Source organism: Anoplopoma fimbria, chromosome 20 (genome assembly GCF_027596085.1).
Source record: "Anoplopoma fimbria isolate UVic2021 breed Golden Eagle Sablefish chromosome 20, Afim_UVic_2022, whole genome shotgun sequence".
Taxonomy (NCBI): domain Eukaryota; kingdom Metazoa; phylum Chordata; class Actinopteri; order Perciformes; family Anoplopomatidae; genus Anoplopoma; species Anoplopoma fimbria.
In genome coordinates, this window is record NC_072468.1 from 25,948,880 (window position 1) to 25,967,789 (window position 18,910).

Consider the following 18,910-nt stretch of genomic DNA (forward strand, 5'->3'; position numbering starts at 1 on the left):
GTTCTGATTTCCTTACACAGCGAGAGGACTTTGTATTTCAGACAAAATCATTCTTAAAATCAATTTATTTAATCAATAAAATACTTTTTAAATAGTTAAAATACTTTCTAAACCACTAAAATAATATTTAAGTAAGAAATATTGTTTTAATCCATTAAATATATATTTTTTATGAATTAAAAAATCTTTCAATCCAAATAATAATAAATAAATAACATTTTAAATCTGTAAAAGAATCTTTAAAAAATAAAATAGTTTTAATAAATACAATAATCTTAAAAGCAATGAATTAATTTTCAAATAAATACAAATATATTTTTCAATAAACTATTTTTTTTTTAAATCCAAATAATAATAAAATATTTTTTAAATCTGTAAAATAATATTTAAATAAAATATTTTTAAATAAATAAAATAATCTTAAAAGCAATAAATACATTTTCAAATAAATTTAAATATTTTGTTTATTAAAAAAATAAATTAATATCGATAACATTATGTTAAAATCCATCAAATCCATTTCAAATTAATATTTTGTGTCAAATGATTGACCTCTCTAGTAAGTAGGCGTGTAAAAAGGGGGGATAATGTGGACATTTTCATTTTCAAAGTGAAGGTAGATGTTGAACTGACTCATTAATATTTCAAAGGTAACAGAAGATTATCTGGAATGTGTAAAAAAAGGAAGTATCTTACACTTAAATCCAGTTGATGCATTGAGTCTCATTTTATTTCAGTATGAACAGATGTAGAAAAACAAAAACAATGATTTGATTAGTTACGATTTCAATTTCCTGCCAAGTAATCTCTCGATGGTGTTCTGTCAAATGTCATGAATACTTTGTCCAAATACAACATAAGGATGAAAGCATAAGTAGGACATGTTAAACAACTGTACCCCCCCCCCACACACACACAACAGCCTGCAGACTTAATGTTATTCGCGCCCGCTGTCTCATTATCTGAGCCGAGTTCTTAAAATGAAACAAAACCAGATGCTCATTTTCAGTTTGGCAGCAAACAAAGAGTCTCGAGCCAAACCTGACAAAAAAAAGACTGTAAAACAACTATTTTTTGGTGGACAGAAATCAACACCTGCTATTGAAAACATGTGTGGAGTTTATTATTTTATTTGTTTTTACTCCCATTACCCCCCCACCCCACCTTTTGGTTTTAGTTAATAGCTGGTTCAGTCTCAAAAGACACCCTGTGAAAATGCTGTATCTCCACCTGTTTTCTGCAAGGACAGCAAAACAAAACAAGTTTAAACAAAGAGCTTAATGACATTTTTTAGCTCATCAATTTGTTTTGAGCATGCAGCGATTAAAGGAACATTTCAGTGTATTTCAATTATGAGAATAAGTTCGATCTTACAGGTGAGGATAGAAAAGAAAAATGAAAGTAAACAAAATTGGCTGCAGTTTAATGCTAATTCAGGAACAGTACCGTACGATGACACATTTGTCATTTCTCTTTTCAAATAATTATAATAATGACAAAAAAATTGATATCTTCTCTCAACAGCAGCACTCGTTCTCAAATGAAGCAAAATGTTAATGCAAGCAACAGGAAATCAACTGTAAAAAGTAAAAAAAAACAAAGCACGTGAAGTTCCTGGAGAGTTGGACGATAACGTTTGCAGGCTGTGATGAAACTTTACCAGACTTTTTCTTTGAAAAAGGAAAATGCATGAACGTGGTAACTAAGGCAACTTCAGCAGGATACGCCTCTCTGCAAAATCCCAAACAAACGTGTCTCCCTGTCGACGGGACAGTCTTTATCTTGGACCGGGACAAGGACGGAGATGTGTTGCATGATGGGAAAACGAGGCATCCGTTCACCTCCTCTCCTTCTATCTGTGTTTGTTTGATCGGAGAGGAGGAGGAGATGGAGACTCTTCACATAAAGAAATGTCTCTTTTCTTTTGGGAGTTCATCCTTCCCACCTGTAAAGAAGTTTTCTGAGTGGAGAGGAGGAGGAGTGGAGGAGGTGAAGGTAGGAGGAGTAGAAATATAAATAGACAACAAGATGGAGGTTTTGTTAAATCGCTCCCTCACATCCTTTGTTCATCTTTCTATCAATAAGATCTCCTTCTCGTCAGAGAGTTCGTTAGTTCAGAGTTTTTCTGCCGTTTAGCATTACCGCTTTCGGAGTTGCCCCGGGGCCGGTCGGTCGTCACGGTGACAGCGAGGGGGGCGTGGCCTCTCAGTCGGAGGGGACGGGGATGACGCAGATGTGCAAGAAGTTGTCGGGGTGGCTGAGGTGTTCGCTGAGCCACTGCAGAGGCGTCTCCAGCAGAGGTTCAATGCCGTGGATCACCACCTGGTAACGCTTGGGCTCACCTGGATGGAGAGAGAGAGGGAGAGAGAGGAGGGACAGTTCATTTTAATGTCTTAACACGTTTACTGCAAGGCCTACTTCTTATTTAAACAGTTTTTATTGTTATTTTTTCAGTTTGGTTTGTTTGTTAGCAGCATTAAAGAAAACTACTGTTGGTGGAAGGATCACAAAGTGGATTGGCCCTCACTGAGTGCCCTTCTCCTTTAAAAAGTACAAAGTGTTTTATGAAAATTCAAACAACTGATGTGGATACCAGAGGCTTCTTCTTCCATTACTGGGACTTTTCTGTTCTTCTATATTTTAATCTAATTATTTTAACACATTTGAATGTTTTTTCACATTTTACTTTGAAGCACTTTGTAACTTACGACATAAAGTATGTATTCAAAAGTATTACACACTGTAAAAGTTTTTATTTATATTAGAAAAAGCAGGAAAAAACATTGGGAGAGAAGCAAGGATTGGAGAATAACTAGACAGCAGAGGAAAAAGAAAGGAGGACATGAGAGGAGACGAAAGGAAGACGAGAAGAAGACAGAAAAGCACGAGGAAAGGAAACTAAAGAGAGACATTAAAAAAGGACAAAATGGAGATTCGAGAAACTTAAGATTCGTGAAGGAATGAATAATACAGAGGAAGAAAAGGAAAGGAGTAAAGGAGAGGAGGGAAGGAGAGAGGAGGAAAATGAGGAAAGAAGAAAAAGACAGAAGAGAGAAAAGATAAAAAGAGAAATACTGACAGAGCAAAGAGGAAAAGAGATGGTTACATGAGGTGAGAGAGACCACATCAGAGGATACAGTAATACCACTGCTGTGGTGAGAGAGAGAGAGAGAGAGAGAGAGAGAGAAAGAGAGAATTTTTCTGAATTTTAAAAGAGACTTTTACCGTTTACAGTTTTATTGTTTTGTTGCAACAAAAAAATATATATAAATACTAAAGAAAAAACTAATCAAAAGTTCAGAGAGAGAGAGAGATGGAGAGAGAGACAGAGAGAGAGTGATGAGAGAGAGAGACAGAGAGAGAGTGAGAGACGGATAGAGAGACAAAGACAGAAAGGAAGGAGAGAGGAGGAAGAGACAGAGAGACAGAGAAGAGGAAGGAGACAGAGAGAGGAAGAGAGAGACAGAGACAGAGAGATGAACAGAGAGAGAGAGAGAGAGAGAGAGACAGAGAGAGAGACAGAGAGAGAGTGGGAGAGAGAGAGAGACGGATAGAGAGACAAAGACAGAGAAAGGAAGGAGAGAGGAGGAAGAGACAGAGACAGAGAGAGAGAGAGATGAACAGAGAGAGAGAGAGAGAGACAGATGAACAGAGAGAGAGAGAGAGAGAGAGATGAACAGAGAGAGAGAGAGAGAGAGAGAGAGAGAGAGAGAGAGAGAGAGAGAGATGAACAGAGAGAGAGAGAGAGAGAGAGAGAGATGAACAGAGAGAGAGAGAGAGGAGGGAGAGAGACAGTTCCAGTGTGAATGTCATCGTTCAGTTATGAAGCACAGAGTGACAGTTGATTGTTTTTTCTTCGTCGTTGACAGGATTCCAATTATTAACTTTCATTCTGACAGTTTGTAGTTTCAGGTTGTGTGTGTGTGTGTGTGTGTGTGAGAGAGAGAGTCTCTGGTTTTGATGGTCGCCTGTTTACTGGCCCCGCCCACCGCTGAGAGAGGCCACGACCGCAAATCGTTCGTTAGGAGCAGCGACCTTCTCGACCTTCAGGCGTCGTTGTGATTTGCAGAGAGTACCGGCGGTTTAGAGAGTTTAATATACGTTACTTATAGATATATGTATTTAGAACACCGAGAACTGTGAACAGGAAGAGTGTCAAATGGAAGACACATTGCATTATGGGAAATGTAGGATCATGACCCCAAAACGAGGTTTTAGTCTCTGCAGGATTGATTTTCACAACTTTTTTTGTTCTGCGCAGCTCCTCTAACTTTGTAAAATGCTGTAATAATCTTTTAATTGTAATTCATATTCCTTTGAATTGACCTGTTTTATCATTTATCCACTACTGCTGCCCAAATAACAGTTGAATAAACAAAAAGTTTAAGAAAATAAAAGATTTGAATTCAACCTGACCTGTTTAATCTGGCACCAGAAGAAAATAACAACATATTTAAACATGTTATAATCAGAATCAAGGCTTTGAATTAAGATAATGTATTTTTTTAAAGCTTTTCCTTTTTTTTCTATTCAGAATGTTTTCAAAAGTATTATTTATCTTCTTTTACATATGTATTGAAATAGTAAGTTTGTGTACAGACAGTTATTTAGAGCTCCATCCATGCTCTTGATAAATAAATAAATAAAATAATTATTAAATAATAAAGTATCTCAGGATGAAGTTGACATGAAAACTAAATAAATTAATAAATTAAATAATTATTAAATAATAAAGTATCTCAGGATGAAGTTGACATGAAAACTAAATAAATTAATAAATTAAATAATTATTAAATAATAAAGTATCTCAGGATGAAGTTGACATGAAAACAGTTCTCTAACAGCCGGGGTCAAGATAATTTAATTATTTAAAAACCAGGTTATAGATCAAATGCATTTAAAAACAACACAGGTTATTACCATTTTCTATTATTACTGCTCTTTAAATATGAATTCCTACCTACAGCAACTTACATAACTGTTTTATTTTATAGTTTTATTTCTACAAAACACCTTAAATAAAGATATAAGACAAGATATGATAAAAAATAAATAAATATACATTTTTAGTGGCCATTAAATCTACTCACTCATTTTGTTTATGAAAAATTGTGCAGATGGAACTTGTTTGCAACGCAAATCTGTCTGTTTAAACAAAACTGATGGTGATTTTATGTGTTTACATTTTACTTTTGGCTTTAATATAAAAAACAGAAACACCTGTTTAAAGACAAATCCAGAGTGATTCATGTTTCGAGACAAATATATTTGCAGTTTTGCAGCAAACGGGCCGGATGATGACGAATGTTTTTTAGCTCGACTGTAAAACAGAAACTGTATTAAACATGATCACTGAGATGAAAACAGCTTATGCAGCTGTCTTCATTTAGTGGTAAAATCATTGTTTATGTATTTAGTTTAGGTTTGAGTTTATTATATATGTTTTCTATTTTATTTTATTTTATATGTAATATTTTATTTTATAAAAACAAATTCTTACATATATTTTATTTAAGTTATTTTTTTCTATATCGCATTTTATTTAATTTTGTTATTTCTTACATATATTTTATTTAAAGTTATTTTTTTCTATATAATATTTTATTTAATTTTGTTATTTCTTACATATATTTTATTTAAGTACAACTTTTTGTACAATATTTAATTTATTTTAATTACATTTTTTCTTACATTTATTTTTTATTTAAATTTTTTGTTTGCCAGATATTTGTGACCTAAAATATATTAAATTATTGTACAACTTTTGCATACAATCAGAATGTTCAGTGTGCGTGAGAAAAACCAGACAGTGACGGGCCTTTTCCCCGTCTATCACTATTGACCTCACACACACACACACACACACACACACACACACACACACACACACACACACACACACACACACACACACACACACACACACACACACACACACACACACACACACACACACAAACACACACACGGGGTACATGACACTTTGGTTCCACGTAATATCAGGAGGACGGTTGAGGCAGAGCGTTAACCGTCGGTCTGAGAAGCGGCTCCACCCTACACCTGCTTACTGGCTGGCAAAACAGCAGCGTGAACCAAACTAATGCCAGGAAACAACATGTTCAGCAAAGGCCTTTTCAGATGTGCACATTTAGGCCAGAGGTGGGTGTACGAGGTGGGCTGCCTCCACGGGTGGCTGTGGGGATAAAACATATTTATATATATGAGTTGTACCAATTGCTTTTAAAGTAAATTCGGGCAAATATAGGGCAGCTAGAATTGACCACAAACCAGAAAGTGTATCATTATTTAACAGCTAAATAGATATTTAAAAGATGAGTTTCTGCAGGATTAAGAAGGAAACTGCTTTTTTACTTCACCAGCTATAATTGATAACTGAAGTTTGGTGAAAGCAGGCTGTATATGTGGAAGCAAGAGGTGAAAAGTTGCCTGGTTTCAGTGATTAGTTGCCGCCCTTTTGGCTTTTAAGGTCACGACAGCAAAGTGAAGGCCATGCAGACAAACAGAGGAGGAAATCTGTTCTTAAAACAAAGAATTAAAAGGATTCAAAACATAAAAGAAGCATGCATAAATTAATATTTATCTGTTGGTGGATTGAAAAAAGAAAAAGTTTCATTTATTTACCCTGCTGCATCTATTCTTAACAGTGAACTGTTTTAGGTGGAGCCGTTAAACCACTGAGCCACAAGCTTGAAAAAAAATGAAGCAGCTAAAATCATTCTATCACTGTACTGATGCCGTTTCCTCTCCACAGAAGGGCGTCGGGTGTATTTCATGTGTTTTGCAGCCTTAAGACAACATCTAAAGTGCAGTAAGGCTGATTAGAAACCACCTTAATAAAATACTTATTTTAACATACTCTACTGTAAAATTGTATATTTGTATTATGAATTATTTCTCATACTATTGCATTGTGTTAATTGTCTCGTATGTTTAAATGCATTTGGCAATAAACTTGAAGTGTAAAAAGAAAAGGAGGGTTACACTTTGAAAGAGAGAAATTAAGAATCAGGAATCTTCTTTAAATCACTTTTTAAGAACCATTTTTACAGACTGACTTTTTATGTGATGTCCTCTTTTTACTACTTTATTCTATTGTTGTTATAATTATTTTTTTTATTTATTTGTTATTTATTTTATTTCTTAGTTTGTTCTTATGGTACTTATTTTATTCTTGTTTTATCAGGGTTTGATTCTTATCTTAGTTTGTCTTGCTTTGTTGGGCCTCACTGTTGAGCTTTCTGTTGTTTTATTGACTTGCTTTGCCCGTCAAAGCACTCTGTAAACTCTGCTTTTAAAAGTTTCTATACAAATAAAAGTTATTATTGTATTATTATAGTATTGTGCTGTACTGTTGGTGTAGGTGAAGTGTACTAAAAAGGTTGATTATTAGCCACTTATTGTAATCATACTCATTAAAAGTTCCATTTTTTAAAAAAAGAGTTTGGGGAATTTTTTGGGGGGTATTTAATGTGAATGTGCTGAGAAAGCAAATCAGATGTGTAAATCAATATGCCACATTAAAAGTAATCTTGTAAAATTGTTAAAAACAGTAAATAATTAGCCTTCATCAGCAGTTTTACATTACATTACAGTCATTTAGCAGACGCTTTTCTCCAAAGCGACTTACAGTCAGTAGTATATTACATATCATTCACACACGGGTGTCGAACCACCAACCCTCTGATTGGAGAACTACCTTGCTCTCCACTACGCCACAGCCGCCGCCCGTGGCTGTTTATCTACAACTACTTTTACTTAATTACTCGTGATTCGCAGCAATGCTTTAAAAATGTGTACTTTTAATTTGTATTTTGCTTATTTTTTTGTCACAAGATGCAAGTCAAGCTGCTTTAGAAAGTGTAACAGACGATGAATTTAAATGAGCCGATTAACACCGTGGTCAACTTGTGCAAAACTTTAAGAAAATGTTCAGAGGTTCTGAAAGTAAAAGGTGTGATCCTGTAAGTATGACAGCAATAATGAGAACACACTTTCTCTGGTTCTCACACACACACACACACACACACACACACACACACACACACACACACACACACACACACACACACACACACACACACACACACACACACACACACACACACACACACACCTACGCTATATCTCTGGGTGGTGTTTCTTACCCATCTCTAACCTTTAGCCCCAGGGTTGCCTGGCAACAGGCAGGCAGATGTGGGCGGAGTAGGCGTATTCACATTATGTAGTCACATTATGAGAAATGGGGGAAATTCACAGCGAGAAACGCCCCCTTAAACACACACACACACACACACACACACACACACACACACACACACACACACACACACACACACACACACACACACACACACACAGATATCTATTAATCATCACATTAGACACACACATGTTCAGGCTCATGAGGAGGGAATAACTGTGGCAGATAAAGTTTGTCTGGGTCGTGACTGCAGGATTTATCGTATTTTGATAGTCATCGTCGGTATGAATTCCCACAATGACCACACACAGCTGAGACTTGTTAAGCTTAAAATTTAACAAAGAAGAGAACAAATATTAGTTTTTTTTTCACAAAAACAAGGCAGACAGAAGGTATTTTTTTTATGTTATCAGATGGAAACAAGAGTTGCTTCAGTAATGTTAAAGGGACAGTGTGTAGGGTACGGTGTCATCTAGTGGTGAGGTTGCAGATTGCAGCCAACTGATAACCCCCTCAACTCACTACTTCCTTTCCAAGACAGCGGTAAGAGGCCTTCCATACCATAATAAAACGACTTTAGGAGCAACTTAAGGCCGCTGGAGGTTCCACGGTTTTGCAAGTTTGTCGGAGAACTTCGTCAACCTTCAGGTAACGTAAAAAGCTAGCCGGTGACGAAAACTTAGTTTCAAGCAATTAAACACTTTTGAAAACATAGTTGAGAATATCATATTCCATTTCTTCTAATAGATCCACAGAAATGCAACACACTGGTATTTTAAAGACAAACATTTGACTCCCTCACACTCCATTAAACCACTTTGTCAGCTGATACATTGTCTTAATTCCGACGTTTCTGACGTGACCTGAAGGCAACAAAAGTCAACAGAAACTCTGGGAGCTGCAATCAGCTTTTTAAACTCTCTTAGAACTGATCTACAAGATATTCTACTACAGTACTGTACTTCTTTTAATACATTTAACACCAATTATACACATCAAGTTCAGTTTACTTGTAATTAGGAGCACTACTCAAAGTAAGACTGTCTGTTGATGGCATAAGAGTTTTTTTCAGCCTTCGGTTTGGAAACTAAACGTAAACGTTAACGAAACACACAAAACGTAGGAATAAAAGTCATAATATATTGGATGGCTTCTGCTACAATTTTGACAACTTTAATCCGTCTTTTGGAAGTCCCCAAAGTTTATGGACATACAAATACTACCCCTTTAATAGTGTGAGCACAATGAACGCTCGTCTCCTCTTCTCGGGGTAAATCCACCGATGACAGACAATTGGAAAAAATGGGAACACTAACTTCTTGTTTCATGCCCATAAAGGGAAAACTTTACACAATAGTACAGGTACAACAGCCATCAGCAGATTAATCATAGTGAGGGATCTCATACAGGAATATAATGTAACAGAGGTGATTTCCCAGTTTGACTAAGGCTCAGTTCTGTGATTCATTAACACCAGGAACAACGGAATTTGAAGCCAACAAACAGTCAATGAACACAACAACTATATCTGGGAGAGATCCGTTTCGGGTAAATATTTCCATTATTTGGTTTCCAAGAATAAAAATGACTGCGTGTTAAATAAACACGCAGTCTCTATTGTTTAGAGCAATACATTGCGAGATTGCTTAAAAATCCTGTTGTTTCACCCACAAATGTCCTTGTATTGTAGAAGTGTGTGTCTCTCACGATTCAAATCTCACAACTGCTGACTGTGTTTTCAAGTTCTTATTTTCATATATTTGTTTAAGTTAATGCTCCGTTGTGATCAGAAAAGTAAAGAAAAAGTCACCAAAGAAGAAAGCCACATATTTTCCAAACTGTTCTGACAATAAATTGTCATTTTTCAAACACACATCGGTACAATGGGTATTGACTTTGTTTGAGATGTTTTCCTAATTAAAGTCGGCTAACTAACTAATTAATGCTAATTATATGTCTATTAGCTGTGTAAATATCTAATGTTAGCAAAAGAAAGTATAAATATATTATGCAAATATAATACAGTCTGCTTTAAACCATCAAGATTCCATTTCAAACCATTGGCAGAGCTTTTAAAGCATCATCTTTGATTATGTTATTACTGCAATACTGTTACCTTTGACCTGCCAGTGGAAAAAGCCCAAAGTAATTTTGAGATTTCACTGTTTAAACCTACTTATGAACTTTAACGAGAAAAAAGTACTTTTCCTTTAATAGGTTTGGCATATTTGAATGACAAATCAGACCAGACAGGGAGCCAGTTCCTCTGAAACCACAATCAAATGCTTAATAACATGCTTGCTTTGCAAATCAGCAGCCTGCATTTGAATATAAATGTCCGCTGACACACACACACACACACACACACACACACACACACACACACACACACACACACACACGCCCTGTGGTTGAGCAGTACACGACCGCCGGCCAAGTCGACATGTTTTGTCAGTCGAGCGAAGCCAACCGCTATTTAGGACGACCACAACGCTGAAATCTCCTCAGAGACAAACACTCAGTCTGACTACTCGACTGGCAGCCGGTCAGAAACAAATAAAAATACTGAATAACTGACTGGTGGTTGGCAATTTGAGAGAGAAAAACTGTTTAAGCACCGATTATTTTCATAATTTATTTATTTACGGAGTAGTTCTTTTGATAAATCAATTAATCAGTCATCAAAATTTTAATTTCTCAGAGTCCTTCATCTTCAAATTCATTCTTTTGTCCAACCAACAGTCCAAAACTCCAAATATATTGAATTACAATCATATAAAACAGGGATGCAAAGAAACAAATCCTTTAATTTGAGAGGAATATTTGGTTATTTTGCTTTCTAAAGAACAAATAATTAGTAAATTGAAAACCAAGAGATGCAAGAGATGTGAGCCGAGCTGCTCCAAAGTGTATTTCAGCAACATTTTGCAGCTCAAATTTTGCAAACATTGATATTTAGCACGCTCACACCAAACCAATGTTACTATTTCTTGAAAACTGCATTCAAACTTTCCTATTTTGTGGATGCCCCTGCACAAACGTGTCCACGCCCCCCCCATAGATATGAAACTAAATACAATGGAAAACATAAAAAAGCAGCAGTAAATATTTCCTTTGTGTGAAGTGAGACTCTGTAGATACAGTAACAACTGCAGATGCAGAAAAACCCACTTCCTGTACTGACGGTCAGTGTACAAGGTCTAATCAAATTGAAACTTGTTAATTATAGTATGTGTGAGAGAAAGACAAAAGTAGAGGTGCACCATTACTTTTTAATCATCAGTGTATTTTACGGCTGGAGAGCACTCATTTGTGAAATTTCTTCTAATTTCTCTGAATTTATGTACACATAATATTTGATATTATAATTTACCTAATATTGTATTTCTGTTTCTTCACAATGTAATACTACTATTGCTTCTTCTGTCTGTACATCCTGAAACTAGGGCCGAATACTGTGAAAAAAATGTTTTGATACTAGTGCAACAAGATACTCAAGTTTCAGAAGTGTTTTCTGCAAAACCTTTGACCTTTTGACAAAAAGTTCTCAAGTAAAAAGAGAAAGAAATCAGCAATTTCTTGATTCACACAAACTATTTTATCAAACCGTAATTACACACAATTACAAATATATAAGTATCACAGTGTTGGTGAGGATTTCAACATGTTTTTCCAAACTTCCCACTGATTTTGAAGAGTCCGGAGGAGTAGAAATCTTTACCTCAACGCCTCCCTGAATTCGACCGAAACGCTCACAGTTTTTGCAGCCCCTTTTTTTGCTCTGATAGAATTAGAAAGCACAAGATCTCTGCTCAAACAACAGATGAAGGCCTTCTGAGGGTTGCTAAATTCCCCCTTGTCTGGTGAACATCTCACATGGCTGCGCACATGAAAAAAAAACACAAGCCACTATCTGCTGCATCAAAGCCGCCACTAAAACCGACACTCCCCCCCCTCTGGGTCTCTGAAGTGAGCCGCTCATTTGACTGGCACAAGTCATATTGGCTCCCGATGCAGCCTGAATGAGTAGAACATACCACAAATGTGATTGAGATAGGGGATAAGATTTGTTGTCACCCAAAAAAGGTGGGAGGGTTCAGGTGTGGTTGTGTGTGAGTAGGGGTGGTGATGATGGGGCGGGGGTTTTCCTCTAGATTATTCCCAGACAATAACCATTGCATGTTTTTTTTCATGATTTGGCTCACCCCCGATTAAAACCTGAGAAGAGAAACAAAAGACGCTTTGCTTACGAGAATTGGCAGTCAGCACACCTACGTCATGTGTGGGCAGAGACGCCCTTCAGGTTCATGATTTCTGCAGGATTCCATGCCAAAACCTTGCTCAATGACACACCTGGCTCACATGAAACAGCTCAAAACAAATGAGAAGTTGACCGGCGCTTAGGGTAACATGATGTTTTGGGGTTTGTTTCACCACCCCACAAACTACTCAGACTTTTATTTTTGGAGCCATGTCTTCAGAATGATTTGGGAATCCCCGTTTTTCTTCCCCCTTAATTCAGGCCGTCCCGCATTTGTTTGCTTTGGTGAGGTCCCAAAGGGGGTCAACACCAATCCTCTCCCAGACATAACAGAGGAGGGGATAGCATGAAAAAACTTTTGTTATTTGATGTTTGAAAGATCAGTGGAGTGGAGCACCCCAGATTTTCTTTTTTTTGTTATATCTTAGGGTAAAAGTCCTCTGAACTCTGGAACAATACGACGAGCAAACCCCCCCTCCCTGAACACACGTCCCGGGTCTCTCTAATCCAAACACGCCGCCATAATCTCCGGCTATCACCCGACTCATCTACCAGCCGAAGGAAGAGGTGGAAACCAAACAAACGACCAGAGACAAAAGGGCCACTTTCACCTTGATCAGCCAGCCGGGCGGGCGGCGGGCGGGCAGACTCCTCTGGGAGGGAGGAGAGCAGAGATTTAAAACGTCAAAGAACATGAAAGACGTCTACGGCAGACAGGGAAGAAGTCCAAGACTACACCTGAGAGAGAGATAGAGGATCAAAGAGGCAAATAAGAGTCTCAGATCTGGTAAACCATAGAGAAGAAAAAAGGAACAAGAGACGAGGAAGAGGATATATCTCTGCCTACAACTAAAGACTCACAAAATCTTTAAGCCAACAACGCAAATGAGATGAATTTATAACCACTGAAGTGGATTAGTGTCAGAAGAAACATCCAGAGAAAGTCCTCCAAAAACAACTGAGCATCTTTGCAGCTGTTATTGTTCAGAGTTCTCTTCTCACGTCTGTAATTCATTCTGCATGAAGACAAAAACAAAGAGATGGAATTGGCACCAACTAAAAGCTGTAAAACCCATAAAAGAGATTTTCTACAAAGGATGCATTCTGATGTTTCACTTAATCTCCATGCCTGTGAATATCACGACAGCATCATGTCAACATTATCTGACTCTGTCGTCCTTGTTGAACACAAAAACACACCATTAACTGAGCCATGTTATAGAGTTGTGCTTAGTATTTGAAAGCCTTTTGGCAAATAACTTGCATTCATTTGATGTAGTTACAGCTGATATGATCTGCAACCTTTGATTTAATTCTGAGCGTGCAAATACATGAGTACTTAGGAATGATCCGTCTTTAGGTCCGTCTGTGGCCCTACTTTTTTGCAGGTTGTCAAGCACTCTGTTGGCGGCGTTTTGGACGATTTGAGCATGCTAGAAGTGTGGCTAGCAAGCAAACAACTTAAATCGAGATTAAAGTCTTCAACTCATCCGATCGTTCCAGTACTCGAGTATCTTTTTACAACGACGTGGCCTTCTGGAATGAAGCGGAAGTGGTGAGCGTGAGTGCTCTGAAAATGTTGGCATCACTACATCCGGTTTCCATTTACGATTGACAAAGACACCTGCTGGTGTGGGGTAATTTCATTGCAACTTTTTTGGCAAATATCCAGGTGACACAACAGTCAGATGCATTAGCTGCTGGTGTGTGCGTTGATGTCGGTGTGGCGTGTCTTAGCATTAACATGTTCAAACAGGACCAACGACTAATCAGGATAACGTGAAAAAGCATTAACAGCCTGCAGCAATCAACTCATGCGATTAAAAAGTTTTATTTTTCCACAGGAAATTACTTCTCCGTTTCACTTCAATGTAAATCCCCACCTGACCCTGAGGAAAGAGACTTCCAGGAAAGGAAATCATGCAGGAGCTGGTCATGTATACGTCTCTGGTGTCGACCTGTCAATCAGTGTGTAGCCCCGCCCTAAAGCATCCCCTGCTTTATGGTCTGTTTGACTCTAAATGGAGCATCATTTACTAAATGAACATCATGCTGTATTGAAGAAGACTTGAAACTAGAGATTGAGACCATAAACTCATGTTTACAATGTTTACTGAGGGAATAAATCAAGAGAGAAGTAGAGTCATTTTCTCATAGACTTCTATACAACCAGAGGAGTCGCCCCCTGATGGACAGGAGAGAGAATGCAGCTTTAAGACACTTCTTGCTGTCTTTATGTCTGGAGCAGTGGAACAAACAAATTTCTCGGTGTGGGATAATAAAGTTGATCTGAATCAGAATCACAAGCGACGGTCGACACTTGCTAAAAATGAAAAGCCTGGGTGTTCTGCACATTACTAATAATAATAAGAGTGCAAGAAGAGACGAGAGAAATATGAGCCTCAGTGTATCAACGTATTTTATCCACCTGTACTACTGGAGCCCAACACTAATAGTCATATTCATGATCAATAATTAACTAATCATTTACGGTTTAACACCGCTAACAAAAAAAGAAGTCTCTTAGTCTTTAAAAAACACTTTTAAAGCTTCCTCTTTGAGAAGTTTAATCAACAGTGTAATTTCAACCGTTTAGTGCACAACATTTGTCGTTGTTCATCGTAAGCCTGGATGTTGATGGTGACAAACAGAGTAAGAGAGAGACAGACAGAGAGACAGAAGGGGAGGAGGAGGAGGAGGAGGAGGAGGAGGAGGAGGAGGAGGACGGTGTTAATGGTCTCCTCCGTGCAGGTGAGTCTCCTGCGGGTCCTCTGTCCTAACACACTATTGTCTCCTTATCTACTTCCTCTCTCCTCCTCTGCAGACACTGTCTGTTTAGACTGCCGCTCTCTCTCTCTCTCTCTCTCTCTCTCTCTCTCATCTCTTCTTTCATTATCAACAACCTCCTCTGCAGCTGCAACTCAACTGTGTGCCACGAGTGCACACAGGGCTTCTATGTTAAACCTGCTGTCCATATGTATATTTAAAAGGTCCTACTGTTTACAAGTACACTGACATGGATAACATATATTATATATATATTATATATATATAGATCCTCTATAGATCAGCACTGACTAAATGTCTTGTAAACAAGTTTAGTAATAATGTTCAAACCAGATTTCTTTTTAGTTTAGAGGGTATTATTGGAATTTTGTTTCATATTAATTCTAGTTATTATCTACCCAACATCTTCATCATTGTCCGTGCTTTGGTTAATTTTGTAAAAAGAAAAAATAAGTTTAATAAAACTTAAATAAACAGGTTAAATTTTTTTACTACATTACTACTATTTGCAAGTTTCTTCATTGAGAAAAAAATGTAAATGTAATAAAAAAGATTTATAAACGTATACACTTTACTTTGCATTACTTAGTTAGATATTGAAAGATTACATACTTACATTTTTACTAAATTAATACTGTAAATTGCAGAGTGATGCACTGATATGTTAATTTTGTGTCACATATTTTCCTTTTTTTGTTTGCATTTATTAGTATTTTTTTTTTCAGCCATCTATGTACATTGATATTGTTTCTAATGCGTGGCAGTTTGCTTTATAAGATTACAGATTCCTGATCTCCTGTTGCTTTTTAAAACATTCTTATTGTTTGTTTTCTTCTTTTATAATGAACTTGTACAAATAATTGAAATCTGCTAATCCTGGAAACGACCCCAGCAACCACCTAATAAACTAACTAAACTTTCTCCATTCATCTGTTTAGACTCAGCTACTCCAGCTTCCTGTTGGAGCATTCAGACTTCAAATCAAATCTTCAGTTTGCTCTTATCCTCTTTTCATCTTCATCTTCCTCACTTTCTTTTGTTCACTGTACCCCCATGGGTGTGTTATCTGAGAGAGTGGATCTCTGACATGCCTCGTGCGGCTGTGTAAATAAAATAAAAGAACTCAGAAGAGAGCTGCCGCTTCTTTTCCTCTCTCATTTCTTCAGGATGACAGGGCCTTCAGTTGCCACGGATACATCAAAATAAAACATGGCTGCTACTGTATTACTTACCGTTAACCACATCCGGAAGATGACACTAATATTATTATTGACTGTGATTAAAGTAGGATTAATTGTTTAAGATTATGTTTTTACTGTCAATGAAAGAGTAATGCACTACTCATCCCTGTGTGTGTGTGTGTGTGTGTGTGTGTGTGTGTGTGTGTGTGTGTGTGTGTGTGTGTGTGTGTGTGTGTGTGTGTAGTCTTACCATCCGTTGGTAAAGCCGTCGGGTACATCTCTTTCAGCAGGTCGCCAAGTGTGTGCACGCTGCCTTCAGGTGAAACGGGGCGAAACAGCTTCTGGATGAACGGCCTGTCGATCGTTGTCTGTAATGAATAAGAGGACGGCAGATTAGCAAGTGTACAAACATGGTGCATCCAGCACTTATTATGCACCTATTAAATACGCAAAAAAATCAATTTCTATGTATTTTTATGTCAAAATCAAATCATATTTTCATCCTGTAAATGAAAATATAACGTTTTCCTATGTAAGCTTGTACCGACCAATAACATCCCAACATCAATCAATTGATAAATATGCAACTTTTAGCGACATGGAGTTGTGTTTTGATGCACAGTCCTCTGTAGATCTAAGACCGCCCACTTTTTAGCGGTCCAATCAACTGCAAAGGATTTGATTTAAACCCTTATTTTAACCGTACATCGCTTAAATGTTCCATTCCACTTGGAAATACGTGACAGTGCAGACAACATATAAGCTCAAACTTCCGTTTTTACTGGGACTTCGAGGATGATTTACATCGATTTGTGAAACAAATGATGCAACAAGACAAGTGGGCTGATAAAAATAAGGGGGATGGGGGGGTTTAAATGATCTTCTCATCAGACATGAGACATCGATTAAAGGAATTGCTTGGGAAAAAAAGCAGAAAACATATCCAGTAAATGGGACATTTTTATGCGAATGGGGGGATTTTTAAGATGATAAACAGAGTTCAGATAGTGGAAAGAATGCACAACGAAATGCATGCAAATTCTGTGAATGAACAGTCTGCTCAGCTGGGCTGGGAATGTGGTGCTTTGATGAGACCGTCGGCTCAGAATGCGATGTTTAGCAATCTGCAACATTTCGACAGATGTTACATGAGACGCTGACATGTTTTATCGATCAGGAACGATCTGGAAGTCATTAACCGCTGCATAAGTACGTGCTTGGCAGACTAACCGCTGGCACACCTCAGGGTTCTCAGATGATGTACGTTGGCACATTAGGGCCATTGTAGTAAAAGCATAAAAATGTACGAGCCGGGGGGGGGATGAGATTAAAGCTGTACATTTGCGAGAAAAGGACTTGGTTGTTCTCTAAGATTAAAGTGGTAAAATCAAAACTAACAACCTTTAATTTATGACAATAAACATCACACATTTACGAGAAATAAACCAGATTGCTTCACTTTGCAATGTTGGATTAAAGTCATCCCCCTGCGATCAAGCCAACCGTCACTCACATCTGAGTGGTCAAATCAGACGTTACTTAAATTGTAGTTCACCCATATACTGATATTTATAGTAAATGCATTCAAACTGCCCAGGTCAATCTGACAGGTATGGCAAGAGAAAGACTTGGCGAAGATACAGATGGATACACGTGTGACTACATCATTTTAAAATGGTGTTTACAAAGCGTAAATAAATAGATGTATGGGAATAACATTCATTGGATTACATTCACAAGAAGTATAAAACATGTCACTTGTGTCCCTTATACATTAAAAAGTTCATACCACTAGATTGTGGGAGAAATGTTGTTTTGATTGAAATTCAGATTTGAAACAGAGGTTGCAGAAAATCAAAAATCCATTAATAATTCCTCACAATGAGTTCTACATTTTAATTGAGGACACTTGTGACTAGATAGACACGAATTCAAGCATTTTTGCTGTATCAATTTGGATTATAGCACCTCAAATACTCAGTTTTTCTTGCAAATGTATTACACTTTAATCTCAGAGGATATTATCCCCCCCCCTAAATTATCAAGTTTTTTTTATTTAAAATGTACCTTTTTAATCTAAATATATATCCCAATTTTTCCTCATAAGTTTGTGATTTTAATCTCTGAAATGTTCTAAGTATATTACCGCTCTCCCCTTTACATTTATTTAATCTACACTTGCCCTAATACACACAGTTGTAAATAGAAAGGAATAGTGGAGTAAACCAAAATGTTAAATGTGAAATTGTCTTTTGTTCTCTCAAAGAAATATCCTCTTCTCTCTTTAAATGCTGCACCAGCAAAGAAATGACTGATATGGTACGTGGTTTGCTCGAGGACACTTCAGCAGAGTGGATGCTGTTTTGTTTTTTTTAATCAGAATGCCATACGGCTGATGCATAGGTGACAGTAAACCCAATAAATTGATCTTTCCCAGGGTTTCTTTAACCCCCACACTCT

General features: G+C 37.2%; 1 protein-coding gene across 2 annotated transcripts in view; it reads right to left on the reverse strand.

Moving 5' to 3' along the window:
• Positions 1–651: 651 nt before the first annotated feature.
• Positions 652–18,910, reverse strand: part of atg5 (ATG5 autophagy related 5 homolog (S. cerevisiae)) — a 33,908-nt gene continuing 15,649 nt past the window's right edge. The window contains exons 7-9 of one of the 2 annotated variants that reach the window (XR_008532045.1): positions 16,701–16,818; positions 2,143–2,342; positions 652–1,960 (exon numbers count right to left, since the gene is read on the reverse strand). Coding sequence is in view for 1 of the 2 variants with exons in the window: in XM_054621745.1 (XP_054477720.1) it covers positions 2,206–2,342; positions 16,701–16,818 (255 nt within the window). In the remaining variant the exon portion in view is untranslated. Of the gene's footprint in view, positions 2,343–16,700; positions 16,819–18,910 lie in introns of both variants that reach the window. The other variant, XM_054621745.1, reaches the window with a different exon arrangement.